This window comes from Polypterus senegalus, chromosome 5 (assembly GCF_016835505.1).
Source record: "Polypterus senegalus isolate Bchr_013 chromosome 5, ASM1683550v1, whole genome shotgun sequence".
Classification (NCBI taxonomy): Eukaryota; Metazoa; Chordata; class Cladistia; order Polypteriformes; family Polypteridae; genus Polypterus; species Polypterus senegalus.
The window spans coordinates 165,628,300-165,647,998 of NC_053158.1; the positions used below are offsets into that span (position 1 = coordinate 165,628,300).

General features: G+C 39.1%; 1 protein-coding gene across 4 annotated transcripts in view; it reads left to right on the top strand.

Annotated features, from left to right (window-relative positions):
- Positions 1 to 19,699, top strand: part of larp4b (La ribonucleoprotein 4B) — a 164,902-nt gene that overhangs the window by 93,366 nt on the left and 51,837 nt on the right. For all 4 annotated transcript variants that reach the window (XM_039753579.1, XM_039753578.1, XM_039753580.1 and 1 more), the window contains 3 exons: positions 9,440 to 9,550; positions 11,901 to 11,954; positions 12,050 to 12,259. In XM_039753579.1, coding sequence (XP_039609513.1) covers positions 9,440 to 9,550; positions 11,901 to 11,954; positions 12,050 to 12,259 — 375 coding nt within the window. The remainder of the gene's footprint in view (positions 1 to 9,439; positions 9,551 to 11,900; positions 11,955 to 12,049; positions 12,260 to 19,699) is intronic.

Sequence of the window (19,699 nt, forward strand, 5' to 3'; positions counted from 1 at the left end):
AATAGCTAGAATTCCATCACAGATGTCTTACTTGAATTTTCATTAGCTGATATTTTCCACATCCATTATTTTATCATAAACGTAATAACTACCGGAAGACATTAGAGGTTGCAGTGACTTGTAATACTTGTGCCCATGCAGCTTCAACTTTTAAGCTGTTAATCTGAAGTGTTATATAGTGAAGGTACATGGCTTAGTGTTAAATGGTATATTTTACATGTTCATATATATTGTAGTACTTGCCTGTATATGCTTCCCTCATTCTGTTCATTGTCTCTTCTGAAATATCTCAGTTTAGGTGGAGCGTAATACATTCCAACATATAAAAATTTTATTACTTACCTTGTTGTAATGACAGACTCTTGACTCCATGGGAATCGGCTGAATGTACACTTCCTAGTACCAAGAATCCTGAAAATGCAAAAATCGCTTATAACCATGTAAAAAAGTCAGTTAAGGTGCCCTATCTCTTGTTGCAGAAAGTTCTATGATAAAGGTTCTGCTGTTTTAGTGGAAAATGCTTAAGAGCTGCCAGGCTAGTTATCAGTTGCAAATTCAATTCACAATAAAGTGATGGGAGCTGTCAGTTCTTGATAAGGACCAGAAATTAAATGTATGTGTTTATGTATATGCAGATGTGTATTATTATTAGTGGTGCAACGGATCAAAAAGCTCACGGTTCGGATCGGATCACGGTTTTAAGTCACGGATCGGATCAGTTTTCGGATCAGCAAAAGAAAAAAAAAAGACTTGACAAATTTAACTCTCCATTTATTTAGTTACAGTAAATATTTTTTGCCCATTAAAAACATTCATCTCAAGACTCATTCCACTCAATTATATAAATACAAATTAAGGTGCAATATAGGGCATGATAACTATTTCCTTTAATGTGGACACTGTAAAAAACAACTTTAAATGCAATTTAAGGCATCATTGCTTCTTACTTTGAACATGGGGAGAAAAATAAAAACCAGCTTATGTCCACATCATCAAAAAAGAAAGAAAGCAAAGCAGACCTGAGCTTATAATTAAATTTTTTTTTTAAAAAAAACATGAGGATGTCTATATTTTCTGGGGAAAGTGTAGATCTCTTTGCTGTAACTATGTCCCCTGCTGTTAACACCCTCTCACTAGGCACTGAAGTGCCAGGCACAGCAATATGGTGTCTTGCCATTGTGGCAAGGTGAGGGTATTTACATTCGTTGCTTTTCCACCAAGTCAGTGGATCACCATCAACTGGAATGCCACTTGCTGCCTCATAGGATACCACCTCCTCTTTGATGATGTCAGCAAAAGCCTTACTGACCTTGTCCTTTTGTGCACAGGTCTCGCCAAAAAGCTCTGCCATTGCCGACTTCTTTTGAGGAGGAGATGTGTCTGCTCCTGTTGGTGCTGCATATTGACGCTGCAGGGAAAGTTACATGATTGATTTTAAACTTTTTTTTCCCCATAGACATTAAAATGTGGCAGTAACTTAATAAATAACTTAATAAACTTAACTAAAAACATTATCATAAAAAAATATATAATTTCAAAATATTTATTTTCTTTACCTCTTCACAGTCTTCAGTGCTAAGACTGCTCACAATCTCATTAGTGAGATCACTGTATGTCCTCAGGCGTAGGGCAAGGTCTAGGTGAGACAGCGACTTGAACCTTGGATCAAGTGCAGTAGTCCTGTAGGGTTGGTGGTGAAGTGTATCTGGGCTTCAGGTCGTCTCTAATGGCAGTCTCGACATCTCTTGTGATGGTGCTGTCTTCCTCACTTGGGGCCATGGATTGTAAGATCCTTGTTTTCAGAGGCAGGATCATGGGCACAGATGGTGCCGTTTCAGTGCTCAACAGAATTGTAACCATTTTGAGTGGTTTGAGCAGCTGGAAGACCTCCTCTGCCACTTTAACATCATCATCAGACAAGGTGACGATGTCTCTGGCATTTTTCTTCAGGGTTTTTTCTGTTAGTGCAGAGTATATAGCTGCTTGCTGCTCAAGATAATGCTCCAGCATATCATAAGTGGAGTTCCACCTTGTTGTGACATCATGTATGAGCTTATGAGTAGGCAGCTGTAGTATTTCTTGCTTGGTCTTAAGCACATGAGCAGCTGTTGAGCTTCGGTGGAAGTAGGAAACCACCTTCCTGATCCTCCCAAGGAGGCGGTCCATCTTACACACTTTCATTCCCTTTTGGGATGCTAAATTAATTGCATGTGCAAAGCACCCTATCTGTGGGCCCAGTCCTGCTTCATTTACTGCATTTATTTGGTTTTTGGCATCTTTTGTGACTGGGATATTAGTATTGGGCCTCTCTATCCTCCATTCTGCCACTGCTTCCATCAAGACATGTGCCAGGTTTGTGCCAGTGTGACTGTCATAGAGGGGGCGTGTCTGCAGTACAGGGCTTTGTATCTCCCACTCTGCTGTGATGTAATGAGTGGTCACGGTCACATAGCTTTCTGTTGCCCTGGAGGTGCACCCGTCCGTAGTTAGGGCCACAGAAGATGCCTGGGACAGTTCAGCCATAACTTTTGGCTTTTCCTGCTCATACATACTTGGGACGATATTGTCACTGAAGTGAGTGCGCGACAGAATATCATAGCGTGGCTCAAGCACATGTATCATATGTTTAAACCCCTTGTTTTGCACAATGGAATATGGCCTCATGTCTGCAGCAATAAACACCCGAATAGCTTTTGTAATAGCTTTAGCCCAGACTGATTGGGCACCAAAGGGCTGCTTAAATGCTGCAGATACCTTTGGTTGTTGCGCAGTCTTCGTCACAACAGGGTCGTGTCATTTTAAATGAGTGGCCATGCCCGACGTGTTGCCAGTCTCGTAGGGCTTCCTCATGCCAGGCAGTCGACAAACTGTGGTGGCTTTATCGACAACCATTTTCCCATCAACATATTTAACAGGGAAACCAAAATGCTTCCACACATGAGACCTAAATGATGCTGGAGGTTTGTTGAGCTCCTCTGCTTGAACTGCTACCACTGGCCATGACCACGCGTATGAAGTGGCAAACCGGACAAAAGTCAAGGGAAAATGCGCGAGAGAGGTTGAGTTAGTTCATGAGAGAGGTTGAGTTAGTGCGTGTGAGAGAAGTTTAGTTGCAGTTCAGTGCGCGAGAGAGGTTGAGAGAGTGGGCGAGAGACACGCGCACAATACAGTGGAACTTTTCCTCGGATCTTTGGATCACGGGTGTACTGAACCGTGGACAGGGATCGGTTCGGATCATGGATCAACAGTGATCCGTTGCACCGCTAATTATTATGTAATAAAATTCTATACTTACAGTATCATCTATATATATATATATATATATATATATATATATATATATATATATATATATATATATATATATATATATATATATAATTCACTAAGGCAAGACACCCATGGAAAGCACGCCGGAAGGGGCGTGGATTCACTAAGCCGTCGACAAGTCAGACAGCTATGGCGCACGCAGGGAGGAGCCACTCCCACCAACTCCAAGACCATTGGATACGACAACTCGCAGAGCCACACCCACCAACTCGGGCGCGACGACACAGAAAGAAGGGCGTCATTTATATTCGTCTGACGTAGAGGCCTCATGTACCTCCGAGCCACCTTGACTGTTCATAGAGGCATGTTTCTCACGGAGGTGAATCGCCATATGCAGCTTGTAAAACGGTTTGCCAGAGGTATCCCATGGGATCCTTAAAACAATCCTTTACAACTGAGGTTAAAACACAATGAAGTAAGCAGTCTTTAAAAACCAAGTTTTCGGTTACGACACACGACCACGTGCACCATAGCAAACTGTTTTACACACTACATACAGCAATTCGCATCCGCGACAAACATGCGTCGTCTTCACTCACGTACAATTATATGTTGCCATCTCCAGAGTTCCATCTTTTCATTCACTTTCTGTTGTATCCTCAAACCCTCCCTTTTTAGACAACTGTGTCTTTCCAGAAGTGTTCAACCATCAATAAATAATTATGCGGCGTTTGTTATGCCGCGGGTTCACTATTGTGTTGTATTTTGCTCTCTCCAGCGTTCCATCTTTTCATTCACTTACTGTTGTATTCTCACACCAACCCGTTTTAGACAACCGTGTCTTTCCAGAAGTGTTTAGCATTCAATAAATAATTATGCATGAGATTGAGCATGTGTCTACATGGGAGAGGCGTGGGTAAGCTGTTGAACCCCATTCGGGCTGCAAACCGTGGAATTCCCACTAAGTGCGACTCATACGCTCCCACTGCTTGCGTCTCTACCCTTTGTGCACATCCCCCTCCCACCTCGCTACTACCGTGGTCGGGTGTCTTGGTGGATTATATTTAGAAAAGCAGCCAACGACTCAAGTGACGAGTTGGAAGTGGGCACATGAGCGGGCAGTACATACTGAACGAGAATTCAGGAGACTAGCATGAAGGAGGGAGCTGAATGGACATCCTTCTCCTCTCCTCCCGTTCCATACTCCACGCCGTGCACCCCCATCCCTCCGTCTGGCAAGAGAAGGCGCGATTGCGGTCCGCCAGTTTTCAGTCACGGACGATTGTGTGTTAGTTCGTTCCATGTATTGTTACAATGTTGCTTTTCTTGCTGATTTACACACGTGGACAAAATTGTTGGTACCCTTCAGTCAATGAAAGAAAAACTCAAAAAGGTCACAGAAATAACTTTAATCTGACAAAAGTAATAATAAATAAAAATTCTATGAAATTTAACCAATGAAAGTCAGACATTGATTTTCAACCATGCTTCAACAGAATTATTTAAAAAAATAAACTCATGAAACGGGCCTGGACAAAAATGATGGTACCCCTAACTTAATATTTTGTTGCACAACCTTTTGAGGCAATCACTGCAATCAAACGATTCCTGTAACTGTCAATGAGACTTCTGCACTTCTCAGCAGGTATTTTGGCCCACTCCTCATGAGCAAACTGCTCCAGTTGTCTCAGGTTTGAAGGGTGCCTTTTCCAGACGGCATGTTTCAGCTCTTTCCAAAGATGCTCAATAGGATTGAGGTCAGGGCTCATAGAAGGCCACTTTAGAATAGTCCAATGTTTTCATCTTAGCCATTCTTGGGTGTTTTTACCTGTGTGTTTTGAGTCATTGTCCTGTTGCAAGACCCATGATCTGCGACTGAGACCAAGCTTTCTGACACTGGCCAGCACATTTCTCTCTAGAATCCCTTGATAGTCTTGAGATTTCATTGTACCCTGCACAGATTCAAGACACCCTGTGCCAGATGCAGCAAAGCAGCCCCAGAACATAACAGAGCCTCCTCCATGTTTTACAGAAGGGACAGTGTTCTTTTCTTGATATGCTTCATTTTTCCGTCTGTGAACATAGAGCTGATGTGCCTTGGCAAAAAGTTCAATTTTTGTCTCATCTGTCCATAGGACATTCTCCCAGAATCTTTGTGGCTTGTCCACATGTAGTTTGGCAAATTCCAGTCTGGCTTTTTTATGATTTGTTTTCAACAATGGTGTCCTCCTTGGTCGTCTCCCATGAAGTCCACTTTGGCTCAAACAACGACGGATGGTGCGATCTGACACTGTTCCTTGAGCTTGAAGTTCACCTTGGATCTCTTTAGAAGTTTTTCTGGACTCTTTTGTTACCATTCGTATTATCCGTCTCTTTGATTTGTCATCAATTTTCCTCCTGCGGCCACGTCCAGGAGGTTGGCTACAGTCCCATGGATCTTAAATTTCTGAATAATATGTGCAACTGTAGTCACAGGAACATCAAGCTGCTTCGAGATGGTCTTATAGCCTTTACCTTTGACATGCTTGTCTATAATTTTCTTTCTAATCTCCTGAGACAACTCTTTCCTTCGCTTCCTCTGGTCCATGTTGAGTGTGGTACACACCATGTCACCAAACAAAACAGTGACTACCTGGAGCCCTATGTATAGGTTCACTGACTGATTACAAGATTGTAGACACCTGTGATGCTAATTAGTGGACACACCTTGGATTAACATGTCCCTTTGGTCACATTATTTTCAGTCTTTTCTAGGGGTACCATCATTTTTGTCCAGGCCTGTTTCATGAGTTTATTTTTTTAAATAATTCTGTTGAAGCATGGTTGAAAATCAATGTCTGACTTTCATTGGTTAAATTTCATAGAATTTTTATTTATTATTACTTTTGTCAGATTAAAATTATTTCTGTGACCATTTTGAGTTTTTCTTTCATTGACTGAAGGGTACCAACAATTTTGTCCACGTGTGTATTACATTATCGATTTTTCAAATGTTAATTTTCTCCCAGTGTTTAAAAATCATTAAAAAACCGTCCTGATTATGCGGCATATGGTACACCGCGGGTTGGCTAGTATTAAATAAGAACCTTTTTCTAAAGAAAAATCGATATTACAAATTAAAAGAAACTGATTAAAATCTTTTGAACAATTTGCTAAACAACTATTTAAAATTATTCATGCCCCTTGTAAATATAAGGACGAACTTTGCCTGGGTGCGGTATATTTTACGAGCTCGCCAAGTTTTTTGACGGTCTCCACCTGTGTATGAAATTGGTGGGTCTCCTGTGTTCAGTTAATAAGAGAATAAATCCACTCAGTATTTTAATGGTAGAGATTCACAATTAAGATAAAAAGAGCATTCAAAAAGAAGTCTGTGATATTTTTATAGAGAAAAAAGGTCTGTCGAAAAGTACAAGACCGTCTCAAATGCACTGAGCATCCAATGGAGGTAAGATACACTATGTTATACAGAAGAGGGGAAAAAAGTGAAATTATAGCCATACTGCCTAGGTCAGGTCCGGTCCTCCCCTTAAACTTGGTTGCTAAACAAGAGAGGCTCTTACCAGATAATCTACTGTGATGCCATTTGTCGCTCACACTTATTTACAGAGATCAGTTACTGTGATTGAAGGGGATGTTTATATCTCAGGAAACATCAAAACATTGCACAAAAAGGACCTTAATGGAAGAGTGTCAAGGAAGAAGGTCCTGCCCGGAGTAGAAAAAAAGTCATTTGGCTGCAAAGATGTGGCAGAAAATCTTATGGTCTGAAACTAAAGTGGCATTTTTTTACCTAAAACACTGAGCAGGAAGTATGAAGTAAATCTAATATTGCATATTAATATTAGCTAAGTAACACTATCTCTTCTGTAAAATGTGGTGATGGCAGCATCACATCGTTGAATTCTTTTTAGCAGCAGATACTGGCAGTCTGATCTGGATTCCTTGGACTCTAAATGCTGCTCAATGTCAACAGATCCTGGAGGAAAACCTTCTACCTTCTTTCGTAAGGTTTAAGCATTGGAGGAAGTTTCTTTTAGTGACCTAAAGCGTACTATCAGAGTCACGATGAAGTGGGTTAAAATTAGGAAACTTTTGTCCTTGAGTGTCCCAGACAGAGTCCTGACCTTAACCCCATCAGACATTTCTAGTAAGATCTAAAGAATGTTATTCAGTGCTACTTCCGAACTAACCTGATATAGCTTGAGCAATTTTGCAAGGAGGATCAAACAGATCTTACAGATTCACACATCTTTACATGTTGTGAAAAATTATTTTAGTTGAGGCATATTAAAAGCTGTAATAGAACACAAATACATGAACAGAGAGGACGAATACCTACAAATTATTGATAAATGTTTTGGAATTTAATTTTTGTAATTGTTTATATCGATCTTTCTTTTTGGGCAGCACTGTGGAAAAAGAGCTTGATTTACAAAAGAAAATCCCACATTTACATTGATCACAAACCCAGGTTGTCACAGTTATTTAAGTGAAAAATGGATTGTTTGAGGAATATTTTTTCAAGCCATTTTTTTGTGAGACTGTATGTGTATGCACATATACACGTTGCGATGAAATGGTTCATTACTGGGTGTGCATTTCAATTATACATGACATTAATTGCCAGCAATAAATGTGTTAAATTACTGCGCAAACCTAACTTTTCTTTTGCCCAGGAATGGACTGGTGAGCTGTCCAGGACATTTTCCTGCCTTATACCCAGGGCTGCTGGGGAAGACTCTGTTCCCCTGTGGTCCTAAATTGGACTAACTAGATTTGAAAATGTTGTTTTTGCTTTGAAAAATGTTAGTGTAAATTTCTAATCTGATTGTGAATAGAGAATAACATTCAATTTAGTCCATTTACATTTCAGTCTATTTACATGTTGGCACCACAGTGAAGCACTGGTTGGCACTCACTCCTCATAAGTCAACCGGGTTTAAAGGCTGGTATGGTTTGTATGTTCTCTTAATGTTTCAATGTATTTTTCTCCCCAAATATTTGCATTTTAGTTTAACTGGTGACATAAATTTGCCTGATGAGTTGAGCGTGGGTTTGTACGAGTATGCCCTTGTAGTGGGCCTTTATTGGGTTTGTTCCCACTCTCCACCTATTAGTGCTAGCACAGGCCATGATTCCCTGCTACTCTCCATTAAGTTGTGTTCTGAAAGTGGATGGATGCTTCTGTGTGTGTTTTAAACTGAAATTTTTAGTGGTGATAAAAAGTAAAGCATGTCCAAACTTCAGATTTTTGTCATCTGGATGCAGTTTCCTTAAATGGATTTTACACAGCATGCAGTCATCCCTTTACATCAGAACTGACTATTCTCCTTTAATCCTTCTGTTATTTAACAGAGTATAACATGAATATAATGTGTTGCATTCTTAGTGTGCATAGATGTGTATTCTTATCCTGTCTTAATGAAGGAATAACTGTGCTTAGTTATAGGTTAGGGTTATCAATTAAGTACAGTGCCCTCCATAATGTTTGGGACAGAGACATTTTTCCTTGAGTTTGCTCCACAGTTTAAAATTACAGATCAAACGTTCAAATGTGATTATAAGTGCATATTGTATTTTGGTAAAATGTTCCCCACTCACCTCCTAAATTTCAGGGCTCTATAATGTTGGGAACAATTTAGTATCACATATGTTTGTGATTACACAGGGGTGTTTTATTGCTTCATTAATGCAGGTATAAGACACCTAAGCATACTTCTACCCTTTTTGAGTCTGTAGTTGGCATTTTTCACAAAAGCTGTATCAGTGAAAAGTCAAAGAAACTGTTAAGAAGCTGAGAAACCAGAGCAAAACCATTAGAGATATCAGTAAAACATTACTTTGTAATTCTCTGCAACTTCAAGCAGTCAGTGCCAGGGATAATACAGTACATCTGCCAATGCTTTGTCCTTAACTTTATGATGTCCTGAAATGGGTGGGCCATGTATAAAAACTGTTCATTTCATATGGTGAAATTCACACAAATACCCTTAAATTTAAATGTGCAATGTGCCCTTTAATCATGTCTGAATTGATTAATTTGTGATCTGATTTATTAATTCTTGTGTTCAGTTGATAGGCTTATTTTTGACTGTTATATTTTAAGTGAGCCCGTTAGGTATCTGCTAAACATACTACTAAAACTTTTTGTTGTCTTATTTACAAGGATGTAGAAGCACTTTTCAAGGGAGAGCACCTACCAAAATTCATCAATTGTGAGTTTGCCTACAATGATAACTGGTTCATCACCTTTGAATCTGAAGCTGATGCACAACAGGTGATTAAATTAAGTGTTTAAATGTTGCTTTATGAGCTTGTAAACTAAATTTTCAAACTCATGAAGTCTTGGTTAGATGTGAAGAAAATAGTATTTTTTTTTTCAACAAGAATGTTGGTTAACTTATACAAAATAGCTTTTTGAAAGAAGCACAAAATGTGTTTCATTTACATGGCTTGCTTTTAATTCAGAGTAATACCAGTACTTTTTGTTTGTTTGTTTTTACTGTTTTGTTTTCTTAACCTATAACCTACCTATTTTTTGTTTAAATTAATTACCATATCTCACAAAAGTGAGTACACCCCTCAAATTTTTGCAAATATTTTATATCTTTTCATGGGACAACACTGAAGATGTGACACTTTGATATACTGTAAAGTAGTCAGTGTACAGCTTGTGTAACAGTGTAAATTTACTGTCCCCTCAAAATAACTCCACACACAGCCATTAATGTCTTAAACCGCTGGCAACAAAAGTGAGTACACCCCTAAGTGAAAAATGTCCAAATTGTGCCCAAAGTGTCAATATTTTGTGTGGCCACCATTATTTTCCAGCACTGCCTTAACTCTTTTGGGCATGAAGTTCACTAGAGCTTGCCACTGGAATTCTCTTCCACTCCTCCATGATGACATCACGGAGCTGCTGGATGTTAGATACCTTGCGCTCCTCCACCTTCTGTTTGCGGATGCCCCACAGATGCTCAATAGGGTTTAGGTCCAGTACCTTTACCCTCCGTTTCTTTAGCAAGGCAGTTTTCGTCTTGGTGGTGTGTTTGAGGCCGTTATCATTTTGGAATACTGCTCTGCGGCTCAGTTTCCAAAGGGAGGGGAACATCCTCTGCTTCAGTATGTCACAGTACATGTTGGCATTCATGGTTCCCTCAATGAACTGTAGCTTCCCAGTGCTGGCAGCACTCATGCAGCCCCAAACCATGATACTCCCACCACCCTGCTTGACTGTAAGTAAGACACACTTGTCTTTGTACTCCTCACCTTGTTGCTGCCACACATGCTTGACACCATCTGAACCAAATAAGTTTATCTTGGTCTCATCAGACCACAGGACATGGTTCCAGTAATCCATGGTCTGAGCACTGACAGGCTGACCCCCCACCCCTTCAGCCTCTGCAGCAATGCTGGTAGCACTCATACGTCTATTTTCAAAAGACAACCTCTGGATATGACACTGAGCACGTGCACTCAACTTCTTTGGTCGACCATGGCGAGGCCTGTTCTGTGTGGAACCTGCCCTGTTAAGCCGCTGTATGGTCTTGGCCACCGTGCTGCAGCTCAGTTCTAGGGTGTTGGCAATCTTCTTCTAGCTTAGGCCATCTTTATGTAGAGCAACAATTCTTTTTTTCAGATCCTCAGAGAGTTCTTTGCCATGAGGTCCCTTGTTGAACTTCCAGTGACCAGTATCGGAGAGAGTGAGAGCTTTACTCCAAATTTAACACACCTGCTCCCCTGAGACCTTATAACATTAACGAGTCACATGACACCAGGGAGGGAAAATGGCTAATTGGGCACAATTTGGACATTTTTCAATTAGGGGTGTACTCCCTTTTGTTGCCAGCCATTTAGACATTAATGGCTGTGTGTTGAGTTATTTTGAGGGGTCAGCAAATGTACACTGTTATACAAGCTGTGCATTGACTACTTTACATTGTATCAAAGTGTCATATTTTCAGTGTTGTCCCATGAAAAGATATAATAAAATATTTACAAAAATGTGAGGGGTGTACTCACCTTTGTGAGATTATTGTGTGTTTGTTGCAATTTAAACATACTTTAAAGTTTAGAAGTATATATTTTAAAGTCACTTTTGTTAAAGTAATGACATCTACTGTTGTACAAAAGCACAACAGTACAAGTTATGTGCATTATTTGTACATTATTGGGGTGACCTTGTGGCATGTTGATCGGTGTTGCTTCCTTACAGCTCTTGAAGGGAGTACTGTGTATGCGAGTTTATAGAGTTTATATTTTCAGGATCAGTTGATTACCAACCTTAAATTGGGGACATATATGCTTAAGTGCAGGTTGGCAAGAATGTGCCCAACTAATATATTGGAGTCCTGCTTTATCCTGAAAAAAGGGCAATAAAATGGCACATATGTATCTTAGGATTTGCGTTATACATGAGGTGCCATTGATCTTACTGGAGGAATCATCCTACCTACTTTAAATCTTTGATTTCTTTGACTTTATCTTTTAGTATTATATACAATATTAATCTGAAATATTTTGCAGCATTCCACTCTGATTTTTTGTTATATAACATCTTTAACAGTTGACATTTATAGGTCAAAAATAACACGTTTTTGCTTTTTATTTTTATGTAATCTTTAAAGGCTTATAGGTACCTTCGAGAAGATGTGAAAACGTTTCAGGGAAAACCTATTAAGGTAATGTTTAGGAATAGTATGTTTTTCTGTCTTTCACACCTTTATTTACATTAAGGCATAGTTATTTTATGTAACCTTTTTCATGTTTGATGCAGGCAAGAATTAAAGCAAAGGCGATAGCTATCAACACTTTTTTGCCAAAGAATGGCTATAGACCACTGGATGTGAACCTCTGTGCTCAACAGAGATACACTGCCTCCTTCTACATACCTCCGGTGTACAGTCCTCAGCAGCAGTTTCCATTATATAGTCTAATAGCACCTCAGACATGGTCGGCAACGCATGGTTTTATAGATCCACCTTTGGTAAGTTCCAAGGTTGTTTTATGTATTATACAGTTATTCTCTTCCCAATTTATATAGCATTCATGCTCTAAGTATGTTTGGTAACTATACATCTGAAAATGTTCATCAAATCTTTTAAATTGTATATTTTTCAAGCACAATACTGTCTCATGCTAAAAAATTTCCTCATTGGAAAAAAATAGCCTATGTTCAATTATGGACCAGATAAGGACAGACCTTTCCCTTAAGTATGTTTTCTCTTTTTAACAGATAGGTTTCTTTAAAGACCATATCAAATAAAGCAGAACAGATCTTTCAGTAGATAGATAGATAGATAGATACTTTATTAATCCCAAGGGGAAATTTACAAAAAAAGATAGTCATACATGGAGCTGCTGGAAAGGCGGCAAGGAATGTCTTTTCTTAGTTTCATTGAATGAAAACATGACATACATAAGCAGCTAAAATTATAAAACTAAAATAACTAATACAAGGCAATCGAGCAATTAGCGGTGTTAACCTGTCTTTGAACAATTAGATTGGTTTGTAAAAGTTACCTTGCCCTCCATACTGTTTAGGTCAAAGACACATTTTTCCCCCTCTGCTCCTCAGTTTAAAATGACTAATTAAACAATTTAGATGTGATGAAAGTGCACATTGCAGACTTAAATTTAAGGGTGTTTGCATGCATTTCTGTCACATCACGTAGAAATTGCAACACTTTTTATCATGGCACTATAGTGTTTAGGACAGTTGGAGGCACAGGTGTTTTTCATTGCTTCATTAGTGCACGTATAAGATTCCTAGGTTTGCTTGTACCTACAGAGACTCCCTTTGAAGTCTGTAGTTGCCATTTTTCAACATTAGGATCAAAAGCTGTGTCAGGGAAAGCCTTTATGAGGCTGAGAAACTAGAATAAAACCTTTATAGGCATCATCAAAACATTAGGATTACCTAAATCAACAATCTTGAATATTAAGAAGAATGCACTGGTGATCTCAGTAATCACAAAGGGACCGGTAGGCCAAGAAAGACCTCAAGTGCTAATGACTGAAGAATCATCATTATGGTAAAGAAAAAACCCTAAATGCCTGTCCTACAGATCAGAAACCAGCGTCAAGAGGCAGATATGTATGTGTCAGAGACTACTATCCTCAGGAAGACTTCATGAACAGAAATGCACAGGTGACACTGCATGACGGAGTCCACAATACAAGATGAAAACCACTAGTTAACCATAAAAATAGGGTGACCTGATTACAGTTTGCGAAAAAGCTCTTTAAACAGCCTGCAGAATTCTTGAACAAGGATGTTTAGTCAGACAAAACAAAGACTAACCTCTGTCAGAGTGATGTCTAGAGCAAATTGTGCAGACAAAAAGGAGCTGCCCAAGATCCAAAGCATAACATCTCATCTGTTAAACATAGTGGTGGGGGAGTTATGGGTTGGGCATGTATTCCACAGGTACTGGCACACTTGCCTTACTTAATGATGTAACTGATAATGGCAGTTGCACAGTGAATTCTGAGGTGAATAGAAACATTTGCTTAAGCAAAGTGGTAAATCAAGGAAAAAAATGTCTTTGTCTCAAACATAGTGGAGGGCACTGTTGCTTTAGCAAATTATAGTTATTGCTCTCTACTGTGTAAGTTACCTTCAGAGCATGAAAAGTGGAAAATAGTGGAAACATATTTCTATATACATAGTAAGTGGTACTGCAGAAATTCTTCAATAATTTAATTTCAATGCAAGTTATGAATTTAGTATCTATCTATCTATCTATCTATCTATCTATCTATCTATCTATCTATCTATCTATCTATCATTCTGTGTTTATGCACTGTATGTGTGTGTATTTAATTCAAAGTGGACCTGCAGTATATCTGGCTGCTTCAGTATACTGTTGAAACTAAGTCATGGTGTACTCTTTTTGCCTTGTGGTGTTAGTCATTTTAATCTATGTTTGAAGCTATCTGGGTTTTTTTTAGCTCTCTAAAATGCAAAACTGCATATAACATTTATGGTGCATATTATGTTTTTTTTTTTTATTTGGGTTAACATAATTTATTATTTTGATGAATGTAGAAAATGCAGTGTCAAGGACTTTCCCAGAATCTCCAGTAAATGGTGTGCTGGCAGACGTGGAAAAGTACTAAAAATATATTCAAGTAGAGGTATTATTACATGGACAAAATGTTACTAAAGTAAAAGTGGTATGGAAAGTATTTGAAGTAAATGTTAAAAAAAAAAAAGCAGGGAACAAATGACTCAAGTAAAAGTACATTTCAGTTATTTCAGAACACAAAAAATACCTAAATTAGTAAATATCCTCAAATATCCCTGCTGTACATTGGAAAGCAAAAGCAGACTATACATAACAATAAAGATTTTATTTATCAAGAGGAATATTAACACACATGCACATAATATGCACACTTAAACAGAAACTGTGTAATGTACTTTATATGGTAATTAAATTTCAAATAGATTCATTATTAAAATGTCTATTAAATACAAAACCTTTTGTAAGCAAATTTAAACTCGCTACAACTTTATTAGTTTCAAATTAAGTATTATTGTGTAGCTCTAGCACAGCAGCCCCATGTTGTACTCCCCTACACTGGAATGAGTTTTAAAGTTATGAAAGCAGACTAAATTTTTATTGTTACAATTATACATTAATAATTAATTAAAATTTGTATTCAAGAAGGCTAATAAGTTTGTTTAGATTTTGTTTTCAAGCATGAATTTCATACGCATAAACTTAGTAGAAGAGGCCAACTGTCATTTTCTCTATTAAAAATTGACTAATTAAATACCAAAAATCCCAGATATGAAATGTATTTGACAGAAGTATTCACCACCATCCCTTTGTTTGCAGCTGTCTATTGGATCTAAACATATGAAAACATTTTTATTTTCAAGCGCACATCTAAGTAAACTGTCAGTGAAAATTTACTTTCATTACTGTTCTTGAGTAGATTATGTGGGAAATTGTACTTTTTAAAAAGTAATTTAACAGTATAAATACTCTTTTTTTATGTTAATGATTTTTCAAAATGGTTTCTGAAGCAATGAGTGCAATGGATGATGCATTGAAAGTGGACAGTATATCGGCAGCAGTGGCAGCACTGTTTAGAACGTAGAGAGTAGGGAATCCATTCCTGGGAATTCAGGAATCCCGCATGTCATTCCTGGGCACCCGGGGATGACACTGTGCACGGGCATCTCACACATGAACGTTTTTTTTTAATAAGACTACTGCAATATCTTGACACCAATAAAAGACTAACCTTATCTATAAGCAGTTCATGCTGTCATATAAGTACATGTATCTAGTTCAGGGGTGCCCACACTTTTTCGGCTTGCGAGCTACTTTTAAAATGACCAGGTCGAAATGATCTACCTACATTAAAAATTCTATTTTTTTTTTTTTTTGTATAGTTTTACTGTTCGTTTGACAGCAAGTAGATCGGGGTAATTGCATACATGGCATTCGTAGTCTGAATCGCAATCTGATTGTATGGGTTGTTACCTACCAGGTAACGCTTGTGTCGGCAAATATCTGCCACGCTGCCCTCTTCAGTTGTGAGAAACAGATCATAGAACGTTGCAAAGTTGTACTGTCAAATAATGCAAAGAGTAAGCGACACGTGTTTCGCCCTAATTCTGGGCTCATCAGGCGTACACACTCACTGCACGTCAGTATTAGAGGCGAAGCCTCGGCATGTGGCTCGTTTATTTGACAGCATGTAGATCGGGGTAATTGCATTCATGGCATTCGTAGTCTGAATTACAATCTGATTGTATGGGTGCATGTGGGATGACCAGTGTGTTAGAAGGAAAGAGATCTCCGACTGGACGCCCTTGTATGTCAATCAAGTGGCAAATGCCATAGGGAGGATATATGATAGACTAACGTTTAAAAAAAAAATTTTTTTTGAATGCAACGCGATCTGATCAGATACTGATACACTTGTTCTAAATGACGCCCGCGCTTGCGTTGCTGTGAAACACCGCCATTCCAGCTTTTACTGATGTATCCAGTTTCTTGTCATCATTCTGTGATGGCAAGTTTCTTGGCACAGATAATGCGGATGCAACAGACTGATGCATTGCAATTTCAAGTTGCTGTTCAAAGCTGTTGTCTGACAGACGTCAATGAAGTCTGCCCTGTCCCGGCATTCGTGAGCTGCCGAGTGCAGACTCTTCCCAGTCCACTGTACTTAGTCGGAGCTGGGGGACTGATGACTGCTGCTGGTTGACTAATCAATCTGAAAAATACTACACCGTATGCCAAAAAAAACATGCCACTTAATTATTTTCAATTATAACTCTGGTATTTCTTGATCAATTTTTACACTTTTACAAACTCTATATGCGAGCTTGGCCGTTCCCGGTTTCCCGGGAATTACAGCAATTTCATTCCCAGGAATGCGGGAGTGAAAAATGTCCGGGAATCAATGGATTCACTAGTAGAGAGTGACCAAACTTAGTACAGCTGTAAAACACTGCTTTATTATTCTTTGTAAACTCTGTTTGCCAATCGTTATCTGTATACATGGAATTAAATTGATTTATTGAAACTACCATGTTTTTAATGAGCTTTACCTCATATCTCTCAATAACATAAAATTTCTACAGAAATTTCTAACATTGTGCATAACAGATTTTAAATTACTTCACAAATACTGTTGAGTTGCACAGGAACGTAAATAATTTTTGACTGTTTTACTGAAAGTGCACTGGTAACAATGGTAGTGGAATGTCTCAGCTTTTTAATTGCTACTAAGTAACAGATGTATCATTTATCACAAGTTGCTTGTGATATGTGTTTTTCACTTTCTAATAGATGTTATCATTTATGCTATATTATTTTGAACACCCTGCTTAAGTAACATAATAACACTGTGTGTGAACGTGAGGAAGTCACTTCACTTCACGGCTGAATGCCCGCTAAGGAGATGCCGTCGGATCATGTCTTGCTGCTGCTGGCGTGTTCCATGTGCTACTTGTCACACTGTACGTCGATCATTTTAAAAGCCTGTAAGCAACTGTCCTTTTTCCACTTTGCCTCTCTGCCCCTTGCGTTGTGAAGGAGGGGGAGGGGGGTTAGTTTGAACGCACGCTAAGGACAAGCGGTTGGATCATCTGCTGGCTTGCTGCTCCTGGCAAGCTGTATGTTCTGCTTTTCGCTTGTCGTTGTTTTAAGAGCTGGGATCACATGGTGTGTCTACCAAAAGCATTCTGACAACTGCCAGGTTAGATGTCCATGAACTTGTTTTAAATATTGTCTCACTGCCTTGTCTGACGTGACGTTAAAGTGTCTCTCGCGAGATGTCAAATTGTCTTCCGAGAAGATCACGTCTCGTCTCCCTTTCAAGACTTTTTTTTTATAATAGAGAGATTATCATTATTTACTGTTTTCATTTGTTTATCATTCACACAAGTATTTTATTCTTTTGTTTGTTTTTCATCGGGCGACAGACTTGTTGCGCGGTTAATCTGTGGACTTGCAGTTGTACTGGTGGTAGACAACCCTGCTGGCGTAAGAGTTTTGGTGCACAGCGCAGTTGGGGGGTTGTGGGTTTTTCAAAAATATCACATCCCCAAGCAGCTTTGTTCACTGGTGTGAAGAAAGAAACAGTCTAAGCCAGGCTTAGCCAAACGGAAGAGAACGTTAGCGTTGATGTGCACAGATTCAGACCAATGGTGAACATCAAAATCAAATGGTTGCAAGTTAATAAACAACCTAGTTATCTGGAAATTTGTATCCTTCTGCCTGTAGAGCCAGTGGATCAGGGCATAGTCATTCACCAGGGTGAACCACTTATCCCACAAGTAGTAGCGGAGTGCCTCTATCACCCACTTGATAGCTGAACATTCTTTCTCTTTGGTCGAGTAATTCTACTCCCTGGGAAGCAACTACCTGCTCAGAAATGTAATGGGATGTTCTTCTCTACAGGAACTTGTGAGAAAGTACAGCACCCAAACCAAAAGCACTTGCATTTGTCTGTAAAATAAACTCATTAGAGAAGTCCGGATTCCACAGAACTGGGAGCAAAGACAAAGCTGGCTTTAAGTCGGAGAACAATCTTTCACTATCATCAGTCCAGGCAATACTGTGGTTCTTTCTGTCGTTCGTCACGTCAGTGAGAGGGACACAAGCCTGCTTTTGTGTCTCCAAACACAGGTACGCAAGCACTTCACTCCCTTTGTCCCTCTGAGGTCTAATGAAACCATTCCACATAGAATGTCCCAGAGAATTTTTTTGACATGCCTAATTTACACTTTTTAGGCCAGGTTTATACTTCATGCGATACATGCTCCAGCAGATGCTTCTGCTACGCAATTGTTTTACTGTTCATACTTGCGCACATACTTTACAGAAATCTGGAAGATTCCACTAGGTGGCAGTGCAAGATATCATCACAGTGAGAAAATGTTTGGCTTCGCTATGTTGTGAATTGCCTGAAACATCCATTAAATTCCGAGGACACCTTTTCCTCTCTTAAAAGGATGTTAAATGATTAAATCCAGGAGTGCGCCCATTCCATCTAGTATCGGGCATGAGGCAGAAACAATCCCTGGACGGGGCATCAGCTCATCACACGGTGAATACAAGCACTCATATACACTAGCGTCATTTTAGCGTCACCAAATCCCCAAATCTGCTGTGTTTGAAAGGAAACCGGAGCACACTGTGGAAACCCAGCAGGAAAATATGTAAACTCCAGGCAGGGAACACCAGCGATGTGACTCCCTGAAAGACAGCAGCACTCTGCCACCGTGTCACCCTCATGTGTGTAATTATTAATAGTATTCATTATTTGAATGAAATGACAAATTTAACCGTAAAATTTAACATCCATACATTAATCTTCTTCATCATGAAAGTGATATCAAGTATAAATCTAAGGATTCTAAATGTCCAGAGAGTTGGAATATCATACATTTAGTGTGTTCTGTACTGTGATTTATTGCTGCTTGCAGCTGCTGTCAGGTCAGGAGGATTTTATTTGGCACGGACATGTCTGCATGCACTTTTTGTGGCATTACACATGTATTTTTGAGCATGTCCGTGCCAAATAAATAACATTCGACGTTTCGAATAAATCATTTTATGACACGATTTACCTTTATTTATTTACTTACTTCCTAAAGCCTAAAGTCACAAGTAGTGTGCAGAGGGCATCCTCAAAAATGTGTGTAATGCCACAAAAAGTGCCTGCTGACACTTTAGTATGCAAGCAATGGTATGTGCATTCTTGCTCCGATGTAGAAGGGAGCTGAATTTACCTCTGTTACAGCGCGTCTATGTGAAAACATCAGTGTCAGATGCGGGGGTGGGGTGTGTTTGGGCTTGTGAACGCGGCTGAGATAATAAAACTGACTAAAAAAAAAAACAAAGCTAACCTTTACAAGTATCATAAATTACACCGGCTATTACAGACTGAAATC